The sequence below is a fragment of the Bubalus kerabau genome, chromosome 15 (assembly GCF_029407905.1).
Source record: "Bubalus kerabau isolate K-KA32 ecotype Philippines breed swamp buffalo chromosome 15, PCC_UOA_SB_1v2, whole genome shotgun sequence".
Classification (NCBI taxonomy): Eukaryota; Metazoa; Chordata; class Mammalia; order Artiodactyla; family Bovidae; genus Bubalus; species Bubalus kerabau.
In genome coordinates, this window is record NC_073638.1 from 67882726 (window position 1) to 67897918 (window position 15193).

General features: G+C 42.3%; 1 protein-coding gene across 16 annotated transcripts in view; it reads left to right on the top strand.

Annotated features, from left to right (window-relative positions):
* The window catches only part of LOC129629324 (uncharacterized), a 138950-nt gene that overhangs the window by 47545 nt on the left and 76212 nt on the right, over positions 1–15193 (top strand). For 10 of the 16 annotated variants that reach the window (XR_008703141.1, XR_008703144.1, XR_008703145.1 and 7 more), the window contains one exon: positions 3735–4163. The exons of 3 other annotated variants lie outside the window; for them this stretch is intronic. Coding sequence is in view for 4 of the 13 variants with exons in the window: in XM_055549331.1 (XP_055405306.1) it covers positions 3735–4011 (277 nt within the window). In the remaining 9 variants the exon portion in view is untranslated. Of the gene's footprint in view, positions 1–3734; positions 4164–12717; positions 13882–15193 lie in introns of those variants that run through there. 3 more of the 16 variants (XR_008703147.1, XM_055549332.1, XM_055549330.1) reach the window with 1 other exon arrangement.

Below are 15193 nucleotides of genomic sequence, written 5' to 3' on the forward strand. Positions count from 1 at the left end.
GACATAAATCTCCACCAATTAAAAAAAACAGGCTTCGGCATTTATTTCTGTGCTCCCTTAAAGCAATATTCTTTCTCCTGAATATTAATTGCAACTCATTAAAATGAAGGTAATCATTGCAAAATGTAACAGGGGATTAAAAAGTAACATATCAGTGAGATACAGGTGTTAAAAATAGCACTGATGCAGATTTAGTATCACTTCCAGTTTAGAAACTTTGTCTTTGCATATTTCAATAGGTCCTTTAGCCCTGAAACATCACCACTTCAATGAGCAACTGGCCCATTTTTAGGCCATAAGGCCTTGGGATTCCAGAGGCAGAAGCAACTTCTAGCCATCTTTTCTAATTTGCTTCAGTGGATGCAATATGAAAAAACACACAACAACAACATAGCACTAAGGAAGGATCTTTTCTTTCTTTTTTGTTTCTTTCCCAGAGACAGAGGAGCCTGGTGGGCTGCTGTCCATAGGGTCGCACAGAGTCGGACATGACTGAAGCAACTTAGCATGCATACACGCATTGGAGAAGGAAATGGCAACCCAATCCAGTGTTCTTGCCTGGAGAATCCCAGGGACAGCGGAGCCTGGTGGGCTGCCATCTATGGGGTCACACAGAGTCAGACACGACTGAAGCGACTTAGCAGCAGCAGAAGTTTCTCTCTCTGGAGCCGAGTTAAAATAGAATACAGTAATTAAAAGGTGATCTAGTGTAACAAGCTCCCCACCAAAGGCAGAGCAGAAGGTTGTATTCCTCTGTGAGTTGTTATATGAAGTAGCTCATGCCTGACAATCAGTGAACTAAATCCTTCGACAATGAGAGATTTATAAGGACTTGTCTACAGAGACGAAGTGTTTCTATAGATTTGAGCAGAGCTGGGACCAGGGAATAGGAACCTTGCACATAAATACAGTTTGTGGCTTTGGGATTCCATAGCTGGGAGCTCTCAACAACCACTGTGTATAAATATGCCTATGGAGTTGAGTTCTAAATAATGACAGTCCTACATTCAGGATTCACATGGCTTCCAGGACCTCAGTCAGTTCAGTTTGACTCTTTGGGACCCGATGGACTGCAGCACACCAGGCTTTCCTGTCCATCACCAACTCCTGGAGCTTGCTCAAACTCATGTCCATCGTGTTGGTGATGCCATCCACCCATCTCATCCTCTGTCGTCCCCTTCTACTCCTTGCTTCAGTCTTTCCCAGCATTAGGGTCTTTTCCAATGAATTGGTTTTTCGCATCAAGTGGCCAATGTATTGGAGTTTCAGCTTCAGCATCAATCCTTCCAATGTATATTCAGGACTGATTTCCTTTAGGATGGACTGACTGGATCTCCTTGCAGTCAAAGGGACTCTAAAGAGTCTTCTCCAACACCACAGTTCAAAAGCATCAATTCTTCAGTGCTCAGCTTTCTTTACAGTCATTCTCAACATTCATACATAACTACTGGAAAAACCATAGCCTTGACTAAATGGACCTTTGTTGGTAAAATAATGTTTCTGCTTTGTAATATGCTGTCTAGGTTGGTCATAGCTTTTCTTCCAAGGAGCAAGCATCTTTTAATTTCATGGCTGCAGTCACCATCTGCAGTGATTTTGGAGCCCAAAAATATAAAGCCTGTCACTGTTTCCATTGTTTTCCCATCTATTTTCCATGAAGTGATGAGACTGGATGGGTTAAAAAGGTGTTCTCCAGACACATATTGCAACCATGGGGCTCATTTTGTTGATCTCTTTGGAAGCTATGGTGCTTAAACTGTAACTGGCACTAGGAGGGGGCTATCTGATATAAGTTTTCACCACCATCTCCTTTTTCTGACCCTCGACTGTGTGAGAGATGTCTCCTGGCAAATTTGTTAGCTGTTAGGGGTAGTGAGAATGGTGAGTGAAGCATGCGCATGGACATTTGCAATGGCCTGAATGATTGTGTCACGGCCCCCCAAATTCATATATTGAATTCCTAATGCCCAGTGTGATAGTCTGCAGTACCCAGTCTATAGTAGGTTATAGCAGCCCAAAGGGACAAAGACAATATTCAATTGCACGACCTTGTTTTGATGGGGTGCCTAATATTAAAAAATTAATTGTTTTAGGTCCAAATGAAAGAATTGAAGATCAGAGATTAATTGTGCCAGGGTCTTTGTTGTTGTTTAGTTGCCAAGTCATGTCTGATTCTTCTGTGACCTCATGGACAGTATCCCGCTAGGCTCCTCTGTCCATGGGATTTCTCAGGCAAGAATACTGGAGTAGGTTGCCATTTCCATCTCCAGCGGATCTTCCTAACTCAGGGATCGAACCCATGTTTCCTACATTGTCAGGTGGGTTCTTTAACACTGAGCCCCCTGGGAGGACCAGAACCTTAAATGCATAGAATAACATAGCTTGAAAGGATATTAAAAGATTATGCGGAACATCTCTGTCATTTTTTCAGTGAGAAAACTAAGGCCCCAGAGGGCGAATGACTTGTCCATGGACACAGGGATAGTCTAGTCCAGTATGGGGATTAGGACATGCAGAGTATGATGGATGGCACTGCTTGTCTGGGATCCAGATGTAGTAATTAGAAACAGGTGCTTTGGAGCCAGGTTTCCCTCCTCTGTCATTTACTATCTGCACAACCATGAGGAATGTGTTTAACTCGTTGATTAAATCCTTTACTTTGCTGATTCAGTGGCCCCCCTGCCATAGTAAATTCAAAGATCAGATGACATAAGGAGAAAGCGTGATGGCATATGCCAATTTTACTCTGTTCTAAAGAACTTCAATTCATGGTCCTGCAAAAAGTGTCTATTATGAGAATGTTTCCAGTAGCTCTGTTAATCAGAAAGCCTGGAAGCAACCTAATGACTATTGAGACAAAAGTGGAGAAACAAATTACAATATACGACAGGACAGTACATGGCAGTAAAAACGAATGAACTATAGTAATATACAGTAATTTAAATGAGTGGTGGTAATGTATAGTGAGTAAAACCGCAAATTCCAGAAGATAATGGATAGAATGGCATCCTTATAATGTTTAAAAACAAAACTAAACAATACATTACTTAAGAATATACATGTGATGAACTCTGCTGATGCTTAGTCGCTCAGTCATGTCCGACTCTGTGTGACCCTATGGACTGCAGCCTGCCAGGCTCCTCTGCCCATGGGATTCTCCAGGCAAAAGTGCTGGAGTGGATTGTCATGCCTTCCTCCAGGGGATCTTCCCGACCCAGGGATTGAACCTGGGTCTCCTGTATTGCAGACAGATTCTTTACTGTCTGAGCCACCAGGGAAGCCTGTGATCAACTCTATCCCTATACAAATACATATATTTATATACCATTTCCAAGTAATAAGTAAATGGATAAATAGAACATGTATTGCCCAATGGCAGTATTTCTTGTGATTAATCCATGCATCTGAGGTCCAAAGCCAACAACAACAACAAACACTTTAAAAGAGAAAGATCTCACAGAGCCATTGTTGTGCAAGAAATAAGACTTCCAGGTGCTGTTTGTACTAAGCAAAAGCCACAGAGTGCGACTTGGGAATGGGAAACTGTTATTTAAAAGTCTTTAAATTTTTGTTTTGTTTGATAACATCTGTCCTCTGTAGCCTTTTTCCACTCTGAGATTTCCTGCCAAGACATTGCTATTTGTATTTGAGACCATGGGGTAAGGCTAGGAGATAGCCTTTGTAGGACTCTGTTTGAAAGAAATAAAATTCAAGCACATTTCTATTCCCTCCAGTCCTGCTGCAGCCCAGAGCGAAAAAAAGGCAACAGATTCTGAGGGCTCATCCTTCAAATACATGGAAAAAAGTCAAGCTTGTCCTTTCTTCTACCACTGGCTCCGCTTTCATCGCTGCTGTTTTTTTCTTACTCGGGTGTGCAGTGGGAGGATGAGTCCCAGAGCAAGGACAGGCCTAGAGAAGATGCGCTGTTCAGGCTTCCAGCCACCTGAGGGCCACATCATGTTTGAAGTGTGTCTGGGTTTCTCTTCTCCACAAATGCCTGGCCTTCGTTGACTTTCAAGTCGAATGACTGCTGCTGAATAATAACAAGGGGCAAAGTTGCATATATCATAAAGGGCAAGGGTGGGCTTGGAGGAAAGGGCTAGAACTTAGAGCCTGTTTTCTCTCTTTCACCTTATCTCCTCTGATGACAATAAAGACATACTTTATCCTAAGCGGCTTCCAGTGTTTTGACCTGGAATTTTCCAACTTGGAAAGCTTCCTTCTTCAAAGCCTGATATGGATAAATCTGAATGAATTTCCTCTGTCTCTCTGCAAGATTGAGAGAAAACTACCTGCTAAAGGGCACCGGGGAAAATGAAGCCAAGTGCTTCTCAAACATTTCTGCTCGAGTTCCTTTAGCTGCAAAGTGCAGAGGATTTGTGCCCCCAGGGCCCTGGGAGCATAGTCCAAATCAGCCTGCTACCCATAGCTTTTGGAAGCAAAAGGCAAAGTTGACCTTCCACTCAGAAATATGTCTGTGGTTGTTTTAATAGAATAAGTTTTTTTCTTGCCCACTTGGTCAGGGAAGAACAAAGCTTCTGGAAGATGTTTATCCTGTGACTTCTGGAATCAGTGGGACACTTTACTATGTATCTCCTGGGGTATTCATACCTCAGTTTGAAAAGTATAGAGTTAGGCAGCACCAGAAAGTCTTTCTTTATTTTTATGTCAGGTTGTTTTAATCACAAAGTTAATTTTTAAAATGAAATTGATTCATTCGATTTAAATTGATAAATTCCTCAATAATTATTCAGCTAAACTTAATATCAAACCACAAATGTGTAACCAGTACTAAGTGGATAATTATTACTTTGTTTTATGGATGAGATGTAAAACAGGCAAAATGCGGCTATAATAGGCAGACAGTTCTTAGCATATGACACATTTTTGTCAAAATCACCTTACACTCATTTTTCTTGAACTAATGTGTGTGTGCTCAGTCATGTCTGACTCTTTGCGACCTCATGGATTGTGGCCCACCAGGCTCCTCTGTCCATGGAATTTTCCGGGCAAGAAATACTGGAGCGGGTTGCCATTTCCTCCTCCAGGGGGGCGTCTTCTTCACCCAGGGATCCAATCTATGTCTCCTACACTGCAGATGGATTCTTTACCACTGAGTGACCTGGGAAGCCTGGAGTGTAAATAGGTAAAAACACATAAAAACATTAACTAGTAGAGCAATTACCATAGTGGTGTATGACTGGGATGTATATTACTGAATTAATTATCTAAGAGACTCACTAAAATTAACGGTCTGCCTTCCATTTCTCCACATTTCTTCTCATTTTTTCACTTTGTCATTGAAATTATCTAAGAAGGAGTTATACTACTATCTGTTTGTATGGAGCAGCCAAATTTGTATAATCAGCTTTCACCTCTCTCCTGAGCAGCAGATTTTGCATAAATATCTTTATGATGTTTAAGAAGTATCTTGGACTTAAGGTGGCAAAGCAGAACTCTGTTTTCGATTTCAGTATATGGCACTACAAACTACCCAATTACTAAAGTCCCAAACAAGGTACTATTTGATTTTCTGCCCCTCACCTACTTCATATCTAAATCAACAAGTCTCTTAACTTTCTTGATCACACATGGACAGAATCTGTCGACATCTCTCCATCTCCATTATTACTACCCTGCCTAGGACACCATTTTTTCCTTTCCTGGATTAAACTCTGGGTTGTACTTTCAGCTCCCCCTTCCTTTCCATTTCCCCAGAAGCCAGGGTGAACTTTTTTTTAAGTTCTTATTTTTATACAGTTTTAAAGGTTACTTTCTATTTACAGTTATTGCAAAATTATTGGCTATATTCCCCATGTTGTACAATACATCGTTGAACTTATCTTACCATGTAGCAGTTTATATCTCCTGCTCTCCCACTCCTGTATCGTCCCTCCCCCCTCCCCACTGGTAACTGCTAATTAGGTCTCTATGAGTCTGCTTTTTTTGGTTATATGCTCTAGTTTGTTGCATTTTTTATATTCCATGTATGTGATATCATATAGTATTTGTCTTTCTCTGACTTATTTCACTTAGTATAATGCCCTCCAAGTCCATCCATGCTGCTGTACATGGCAACATTTCATTCTTTTTCATATTGAGTAGTATTCCATTATATATATAATGCATACATGTACATACATACCATATCTTCTTTATCCATTCATTTGTTGATGGACGCTTCTGTTGTTTCCATGTCTTAGCAATTGTAAGTAATGCTGCTATGAACATTAGGGTGCATATATATTTTCGAATTAGTGGTTTTTTATTTTTCAGATATATACCCAGGAGGGGAATTGCTGGTTCATATGGTCATTCTATGTTTAATTTTTTCAAGGACCTCCATACTATTTTCCACAGTGGTCACACTAATGTACAGTTCTGCCAACAGTTACAATGGTTCCCTTCTCTCCACATCCTCACCAGCGTTTGTTACTTGTAGACTTTCTGAGGACAGCCATTCTGACAGGGACGAGGTGATGTCTCCCTGTGGTTTTGATTTGCATTTCCCTGATGATTAGCGATGTTGAGCATCTTTTCATGTAAAAGTATAAATCAGATCATTTTGCGCTCTCGCTCAGAGCCCTCCACTCATGTGCGTTATGGTTCTGTATAATACCAACCTTCCTTCTCTAGCCACAAGGCTGTGCAGGGTAGTTTCCTTGCCTCCCTTTCTTATCCTCTCCCTGCTCGTCTCCTCCTCATCATTGTACTTCATCCCCTAATGGCTTTATTTCTGTTTTGGGGAGTTTGGCTTTCACCCTGGGGACCGTACTTACTGCTTGCTTTGCCTAGACTTGAAGCTCCTGGATCCTTCTGTGGTTAGGTCTTCTCCATCACTCATGTCTCGTCGGCTCTAATGTCACTTCCTCAGACACTTTTCATGACCAGTCTAAAGCAACCGCATCCTCTAAGTCACACTTCAGGCATTATCCAGTTTTAGTTAAGATTCTCTTCTTGGTATTTATCACCTCTAAAATAATTTTGTGTTCATTTATTTGCAGACTACAACATGATCTTCATCAATGCAGGGACTTTCTCTTTGCTATTCAATACTGTATCACCTGGTTCAGTACATATCTAGCATTTGTGAATGTCTGGACAACACTTCATTGACTTCATTTGGTCCTCATAGCAAACTTCTGGGGTAGTGTGAATGAAAAATATTGCCTGCAAATTAGTAAACAAACGATGTTGCAGCCATCAAAGCCACTACAGCCGCCTGATGATGGGCCCTGAGGGAATTCAGGATGGAGGCAAATGGGCTGCCCACTGCCAAGCCCTCAGTCCTTGCAGCCACCCCAGATGGTGTGCCTGGAGGGGGCTCGGAATGGGGAAGAACAAAGTACTGGCCCTGGGTAGCTAAAGTGAAAGTGAAAGTGGCTCAGTGTGTCTGACTCTTTGTGACCCCATGGACTATACAGTCCATGGAATTCTCCAGGCCAGAATACTGGAGTGGGTAGCCTTTCCCTTCTCCAGGGGATCTTCCCAACCCAGGGATCGAACCCATGTCTCCCGCATCGCAGGCGGATTCTTTACTAGCTGAGCCCCTAGGGAAGCCCAAGCATACTGGAGTGGGTAGCTTATCCCTTCTCCATGGATCTTCCTGACCCAGGAATTGAACCAGGGTCTCCTGCATTGTAGGCAGATTCTTTACGGCTGAGCCACCAGGGAAGCTCAAGAATACTGGAGTGGGTAACCTACCCCTGCTCCAGGGGATCTTCCTGACCCAGGAATCGAACCTGGGTCTCTTGCGTTGCAGGAAGATTCTTTACCAGCTGAGCTACCAGGGAAGCCCTCCCTAGGTGGCCCAGGTGCATACCAAAAGAATGATTTCAGTGAGCCCAGAGCCTTTCATCTCCTTATACATAGAAAAGTGCTAAATTCGTTAACTTGAGCTGTCTAGTTTTCTTTAACCAGCAGTAGTCTTTTCAAGTTTCAACTTCCTGGTCTTTGCTGCGAGAACTCCTCTCTGTCCTCTTTTCCTCCTTTACCTTTTTGGAGCAATCCCTCAGAACTACCTGAGAGGCTGTATCCTGGGTTTAAGTCCTCAATATTGTCTGCCAAATAAAACAAAATTCTCAACTTTTAGGTTGTGCTTTTTTTTCAGTCACCAGTAGACACTGCTATTGCTTCCTCCTAGAGATTGATGTCTTAATTACTGGTGTGTCTTGAGGACCTTTTAACTGGTCCACAATACATGTTTGTTGAAAGAATGCATGAATCTCATTTTACAGGAAGGGAAACCTCACAGTTCATGGAAGCCATGTGACTTTCTCCAACATTATTAATTATATAAATAGCACAGTTGGATCTCAAACATATGTCTTTGGTCACTCGGCTCCTAGTTATTTGCTATTTCTGTCTTAACTTGTTGGTTCCTGAATGGAAGTGTCTCTTATAAAACTCTAGAAGAAAAATTTGGATGGAACAACTTGTAAGGTGATGATCTACTGTATCCCGCAGTAACTGATGAGAAGGGGTATATTTAGTTAGATGCTCAGAAATGAAAAAGATTTATTTAAAGCATATAATCAATATAGTTTTCATTGAGTGCCTTAATTTCCTTATTTTTCACATGGCTTTTGTATGAGCTTTATTCATGTCCTAGTGGAAAAATGTTGGAAAAGTTTGGAAATGTCATTTTGAAAGATTTACCATTGTCTTTGGTAAATCTCTTTTTTGCTCTCTCTGCTTAGCCAAAACCCACTTCTCCTTGACTTGGTACATAGCAAGCATTTTGAGTATAAGACCTTTTCTTGTTAGCAATATGTAATAGAGATTATCCAGTCACTCTTTGGCTTAACATCTTTTGGTTTCAAATTCAAGCTCCATTGTTTACGGACCCTGAAAATAATCTTTATGTCTCATTTTTCTCATCTGTTAAGTAGATATAATAATAGTACATATCCCCCAGCATTGGTAGAAGAATTGAACTTTGTAGTGCACGATAAAGCCTGAGTGCAGTATGTAGTACATATTGAATATTTCAAAACTTTTAGCTATTATTTTCCATTTTTGTGTTTCTAGTGCATCAGCATAGACATTAGTATTTAGGAGAGATCTAAAATGCTAGTTAAATTAATCCGGGGGCTGGGCTATCCTCTGGATCTCTGACTAATGGGTTTATCCCTTTCCTCCATCTCCTTAAAGTAGAATCAAGAATTGTATCCATTGCTGTCATACATCGCCTATCCAAACCCAATTTCTGCCCTGGAGCTATTTGACAGAATTTCCAAAAATATGGATTCTTTCAACTAAAATTATTGTTAACATGAAAAAGTATATTGTTGAGAGAGCCTCTGCTTTTGGCTTGGATTTTGAATCGCCAGTTCTCATTTATGTTGGTGATGACACTCCTCCCCAAAGCTGGTCATTTTTTCTGATGCTAAATTACTCAGTATTTGTCTCTTTCCCATGTACCTACCTCTTAATCCTAGCATGCTCTGTTATCTTGTTGCCCCTGTTGATGGAAATGTCATTTTTCAATATCGCCTTGAAGCGGAGACATTCAAAGGTGCACGTGGATTTTCAGAGTCAGGAGGGCCATCTGCTGCCTTCTTTTGAGCTTGTGGCTGCTGAACGGAAGGCCCAGCATGCTTTCTGCTGGCCAATTATAAGGAAGGTGACTGGTGAGTCTTCGGAAAAGAAATGGCATTATCATTTCATGGGCATGTGTTCACACCGACAGGGCATCTCCATTTCTCAAGCCATCGGTTTCAGTACTGTGTTTCTCTAAAGTGGAGATACTGAGATGGCACCAATCTTGTCAGAAGAAAGTGTGCCTTTCCTATCTAAGATGTTCATCCAAAAAAGATAGAGAAAACAAGTGAATCAACAGTGAGGACTCTGTAGGAAAAATCCCTATGTTTTTAACCTCCTTCTCTTTATCAGTCAGTGTCTTGTTGCTGTGTAAGGTGGAGAGGTCTTTTCCTTTGTAGTTGCAGGCTATGGGATGATAGCTTCTCTTTTCAGGTGGATTATAGGAGGAGAGTTGTATCATATGAGGGGAGTGATACTGGGTAATCAAGTTTTAAACAACATGGACAGTGGCATCAGGTGAACTAGTCTTCCCGGAGAATGAAAAACAGGACTACTGACAGCAACATAACCCTAACCCCACGGACCCAGGAAAATCAGGACATACAATCACCCAGATGTAGCTCACCTGCATCCTTCTGTGGTTTCATAGGTTCAGGAATGTTCTCTCAACTGCTCGCCAAGCCCAGCAGTTGGGCTTAGGCTGTCAGATGAGCTTCTGATGTAGTTTTCAATCTCTTCCCACTCCAGCTTGGTCCCGATGCTCCACTTCAACCAAACTGCATCATCTACCTTCCTACTTGCTATGCTTTTTCTATTGGAAAGACACTTGAGCTCCACTTCTTGGCTGCACACAGCTTGATCCTTCCGTATGTTACACGGTTTCAGACCTCAGTGATTTTCAAGCTATATTTGGTGTAATTCTCAATTTTAGATGTTTAGTAAATGCTTGGTTTGCATTTCATTTCAGGTTTGGGAAATATACCATAAACTCATCCTTATTTGGCTGTCACGGGGACTGGAAAGGGCCTGTGGTTCCCTGGCTTGTTTCCGTCTTCAGTGAGAGCAGCTATTTGCTTCCTCTTCTGGCAGGGCTCCCCGTCAGGCAGCTGATGAACGTCCTTTGCCCATGTTGTCACCCTGTCCCCAAACTCACGAGCGACAGGAGGAAGGGAGCCTAGTCCAGGGCCTGGGCCATGGTTGGATTAGGGGGCCAAGGATAGGTGTCCATCATCTCCTGGGCCTTACTCAGTGCTTCAGGGAAAATAATTCTGCTTTCACCTGTTTTAAATATTCTGTTTGGAAAGATTTTCCCTATTAAGTTTTCTAGAAGACCATGGTTCTAACTCGTATCTCAGCAACTGACTTCCTCTGGGTTCATCTCTCAGACTCCCGTGTCTGTGTCTGTGGTTGGCAGATTCTGGAATGAATTCCCGTGATGACTGCCTGCTGGCATTCACCTCTCCCACCCGCCACCAACCCTGTGCAAGCATGTCCCTCAGTCATGTCCAACGCTTTGCCAGCCCCATGAACCATAGCCTGCCAGACTCTCCTCTGTCCATGGAACTTTCCAGGCAAGAATACTGGCATGGGTTGCCATTTCCTCCTCCAGGGGATCTTCCTGACCCAGGGATTGAACCCATGTTTCTTGCATCTCCTGCATTGGCAGGTGGATTCTTCACAAATGCGCCACCTGCTAAGCCCATTCACCTCTTAGGTATTTTGTGTTCTTATGTGTGACATATGTCTTTTGTATCCCCTCCCCATTGAGCATGGGCTGGACCTAGTTACTTGTATCTAATATATAGAATAGTACAGCAAAGGTGGTAGGATATCCCTTCCGAGATTAGGTTACAAAAGGCCCTTACTTCCATCTTGCTAGCACTGTCTTTTCTTCTCTCTTGCTCTCCTGATGCATCAGCTTTTATGCTGTGAGCTACTCTATGTGAAGGCCAACAACTCATGAGGAGCTGAAGTCCTCAGTTCAAAAGGTCCCCAGGGACTGAATCCTGCCAGCAAGAACATTGGTGAGCAGAAGTGGATTCTTTTTCCCCCCATTTAAGCCTTGAGATGCCTGACTGTACTTGTGTGAGAACCCAGAGGCAGGGGAACCACTGAGGCTGTGCCCAGATGCCTAATCTAGTGAAACTATCAGATTAAAATGGTGTTGCTTTAAGCCACTAAACTTTGGAGAAATTTGTTACATAGCAATAGATAGAGTTCTCTGGTGGCTCAGATGGTAAAATCATCTGTCTATAATGTGGGAGACCTGGGTTTGGTCCCTGGGTCGGGAAGATCCCCTGGAGAAGGAAATGGCAAACCACTCCAGTACTCTTGCCTGGAAAATTCCATGGATAGAGGAGCCTAGTGGGCTATACAGTCCATGGGGTCGTGAAGAGTCAGAAGCTACTGATCGACTTCACTTTCACTTTCAATAGATATCTAATAGTGTTGATCTTGGAGAAGGCAATGGCACCCTACTCTACTACTCTTGCCTGGAAAATCCCATGGGCAGAGGAGCCTGGTAGGCTGCAGTCCATGGGATCGCTAAGAGTAGGACACGACTGAGTGACTTCACTTTCACTTTTCACTTTCATGCATTGGAGAAGGAAATGGCAACCCACTCCAGTGTTCTTGCCTGGAGAATCCTAGGGATGGGGGAGCCTGGTGGGCTGCCGTCTATGGGGTCGCACAGAGTCGGACATGACTGAAGTGACTTAGCAGTAGCAGCAGCAGTGTTGATCTTGGTGAGGCAGCAGTGAATGCTGGTGTGAGGTGAGATCTTAATTCCCTGCCCAGAAATTGAACCTGGGTAGCCTGGATGGGATTCAGGAATCCTAGCCATCAGACTAGAAAGAGTTAGAGGCTAGAAGTAATTTTTCCCTGGATCTTTGCTGCCAGAGAAAAATCATTTATCACAGAGGTAGAAGCTGTAAATGAAGGTACAAAGTTTTCTATTAGAGAGACAGCAGCAGCAAGTGGGAGAGTACACAGAGAAACAGTTTGTTTAGATAAGACAGAAGTAAGGCAGAGACGCACACCCAGAAAGAAAGAGTGGGTTTCCCCCCTAGGGAGGAGGAGAGCAGTAAAGAGGAGGTTATGTCATTCATATAGGTCAGTTAGTCTGGGTCTTTGTCTTCCTTCAGGCCAATAATCTGCTTTCTTTTTCCATACCAGACCCATCCTGGGACCCTCCTCTGGGTGAACATACATTCCTCAGCCAAGATGTATCTCGAGGTGAAGGCTTCTGGGAGGAGCAAGACTCATTACGGCCTGGCATTATCCCTTGACTTTTGACCCACAAGGAGCCTTTCTTCACATGTGTAGTGTCTCTCTTGTCCCCAAAGATGGGGGAGTGGAGATGCCTTAATCCTTTACTCAAACAGAGTTTGCCCCTCATTGTCCTTGCCATGGCTATGACCTTGACTATGGCCATGACTATTACCTTAAGGGTGTTTACAAGAGACAAACTCTGGCTATTTATCATGTTTCTGTGCAACTTCCATTTTGGAGAGCGAACAGGAGGCTGATTATAAATGCCTTAACTGGAGCCCACCTGTCTCTTGTCTCAGAAAATGCTACCAGCTCCAAGTATCCAGTCTGAAATCCACTTCTTCTGCCCATATGAAATATAAACAGGAGGCCAGTTGTAAATGTCTAAGCTGGAACCCATCTATCGCCTACATCAGTGTCCCATTCACAGGGTCGTTTCAGCCATGGCCTTGCTTCCTTATCTTTTACCCTGGTGTGGTGCACCAGTCACCAACATTGCACAGCTTAGTTAACAGGATACAACTAAAACTGTCTTCTTAATCCTACATCTAAGTTTATTTCTTCCTCTCTTCCCTTCTTTCTCTCTGCATTACTTATATGCAGAACTCTGCTAGTTTCATCAAACTCTCATTCAACTATTTAAGCTAATTAAAAATGACTGAATGGGGAGTAAACCTAACAAAAAACCCCCAAGTTTACCCTTTTGCTTCCTGTGGTGTACTCTCTGTATCTCAGTCAGATGACAAACTATGAGTTTCAATTTCCTTAGTAAAATGCTAGTGATGCTGTCTACATTTTGGAGCTTCTGAATCTCCTAACAGCAGCACCAGGCTCTTGCATGGAAGGACATCACTGTGGATTTGACTGTCACACGTTGCTTGACAAAAGCCCTACTGAGAAAATCCATATTCCAATCTTAGAGACAGTTGAACCATTTATCTTACCAGATTCTCTAGGCTTTATTGGTTTCAGAGCACACCAGGAGTTAGCCACCTGCTGGAATTTATTACTCTGATTCTCTGTAGACATGCCTTGACAAAACTACAAGTTAAAATTATTCCCTAAATTTTGAAGTAAGAAATGATCATGAATAGAACTGTATATATAAGCTTTTAAAAAATCATTATCAATTTTATCATCTGTTTTTGTTGTTCATTGTTCTTTCATTATGATTATTTCTTTTCAGCTCAATGATCACATGGACCATAGCCTTGTCTAACTCAATGACTTAGCTGAGTGCTGAATAATTGATGACTTTAAACTGTGGTGTTGGAGACTCTTGAGGGTCCCTTGAGCTGCAAGGAGATCCAAGGAGATCCAGGAAATCAGTCCTGAATATTCATTGGAAGGACTGATGCTGAAGCTGAAACTCCAATACTTTGGCTACCTGATGTGAAGTTCTTCACCTGATGTGAAAAACTGACTCATTGGAAAAGACCCTGATGCTGGGAAAGATTGAAGGCAGGAGGAGAAGGGGATGACAGAGGATCAGGTGATTGGATGGCATCACTAACTTGATGGACATAAGTCTGAGCAAGCTCCGGGAGTTGGTGATGAACAGGGAAGCCTGGCGTGCTGCAGTCCATGGGGTCACAAAAAGTCAGGCACGACTGAGCAACTGAACTGAACTTGCAGCTCAAAGTGAGGAAATTGATATATTCCCTTGGAGAACTGGATACCTATCTGTTTAATAAGTAATAGGAAACCTGTAACATTGCTTTACCTATGAAGAAACACAGCTCTTTTATGATTAATTATAATAGATATCCTTAGCCTAACTTTCCTGCTATATTCTTTCTCATTCCTCATTTTATTACCTGGCCCTTTTAAAAATTTTCTTTTAATATTTTTGTGGTTTTATTGTTTTGGTGTCTTCATATTTTAATTTGTGACATTTTAGTAGGTAGGTGGTGAAATTTTCATTCTTTTTTTTGAAAAATTATTTCATTGAAGTATTGTTTTTTTTTTTTTTTTTTCAGTTGCTAAATCGTGTCTGACTCTTTGTGACCCCATGGACTGCAGCACGCCTGGCTTCCTTGTCCTTTACTATCTCCTGAAGTTTGCTCAAACTCATGTCCATTGAGTTGGTGATGCCATCCAACCATCTCATCCTCTGTCAGCTCCTTCTCCTGCCCTCATCTTTCCAAGCATCAGGGTCTTTTCCAATGAGTCGGCTCTTCGCATCAGGTGCCCAGACTATTGAAGTTTCAGCTTCAGCATCTATCCTTCCAATGGTTAATTTCCTTTAGGACTGACTGGTTTGATTTCCTTACTATCCAAGGGATTCTCAAACTTTCTCCATAGTTGATTTATAATGTTGTATTAGTTTCTACATTGCAGAAGGAAATGGCAACCCACTCCAGTGTTCAGCAAAGTGATT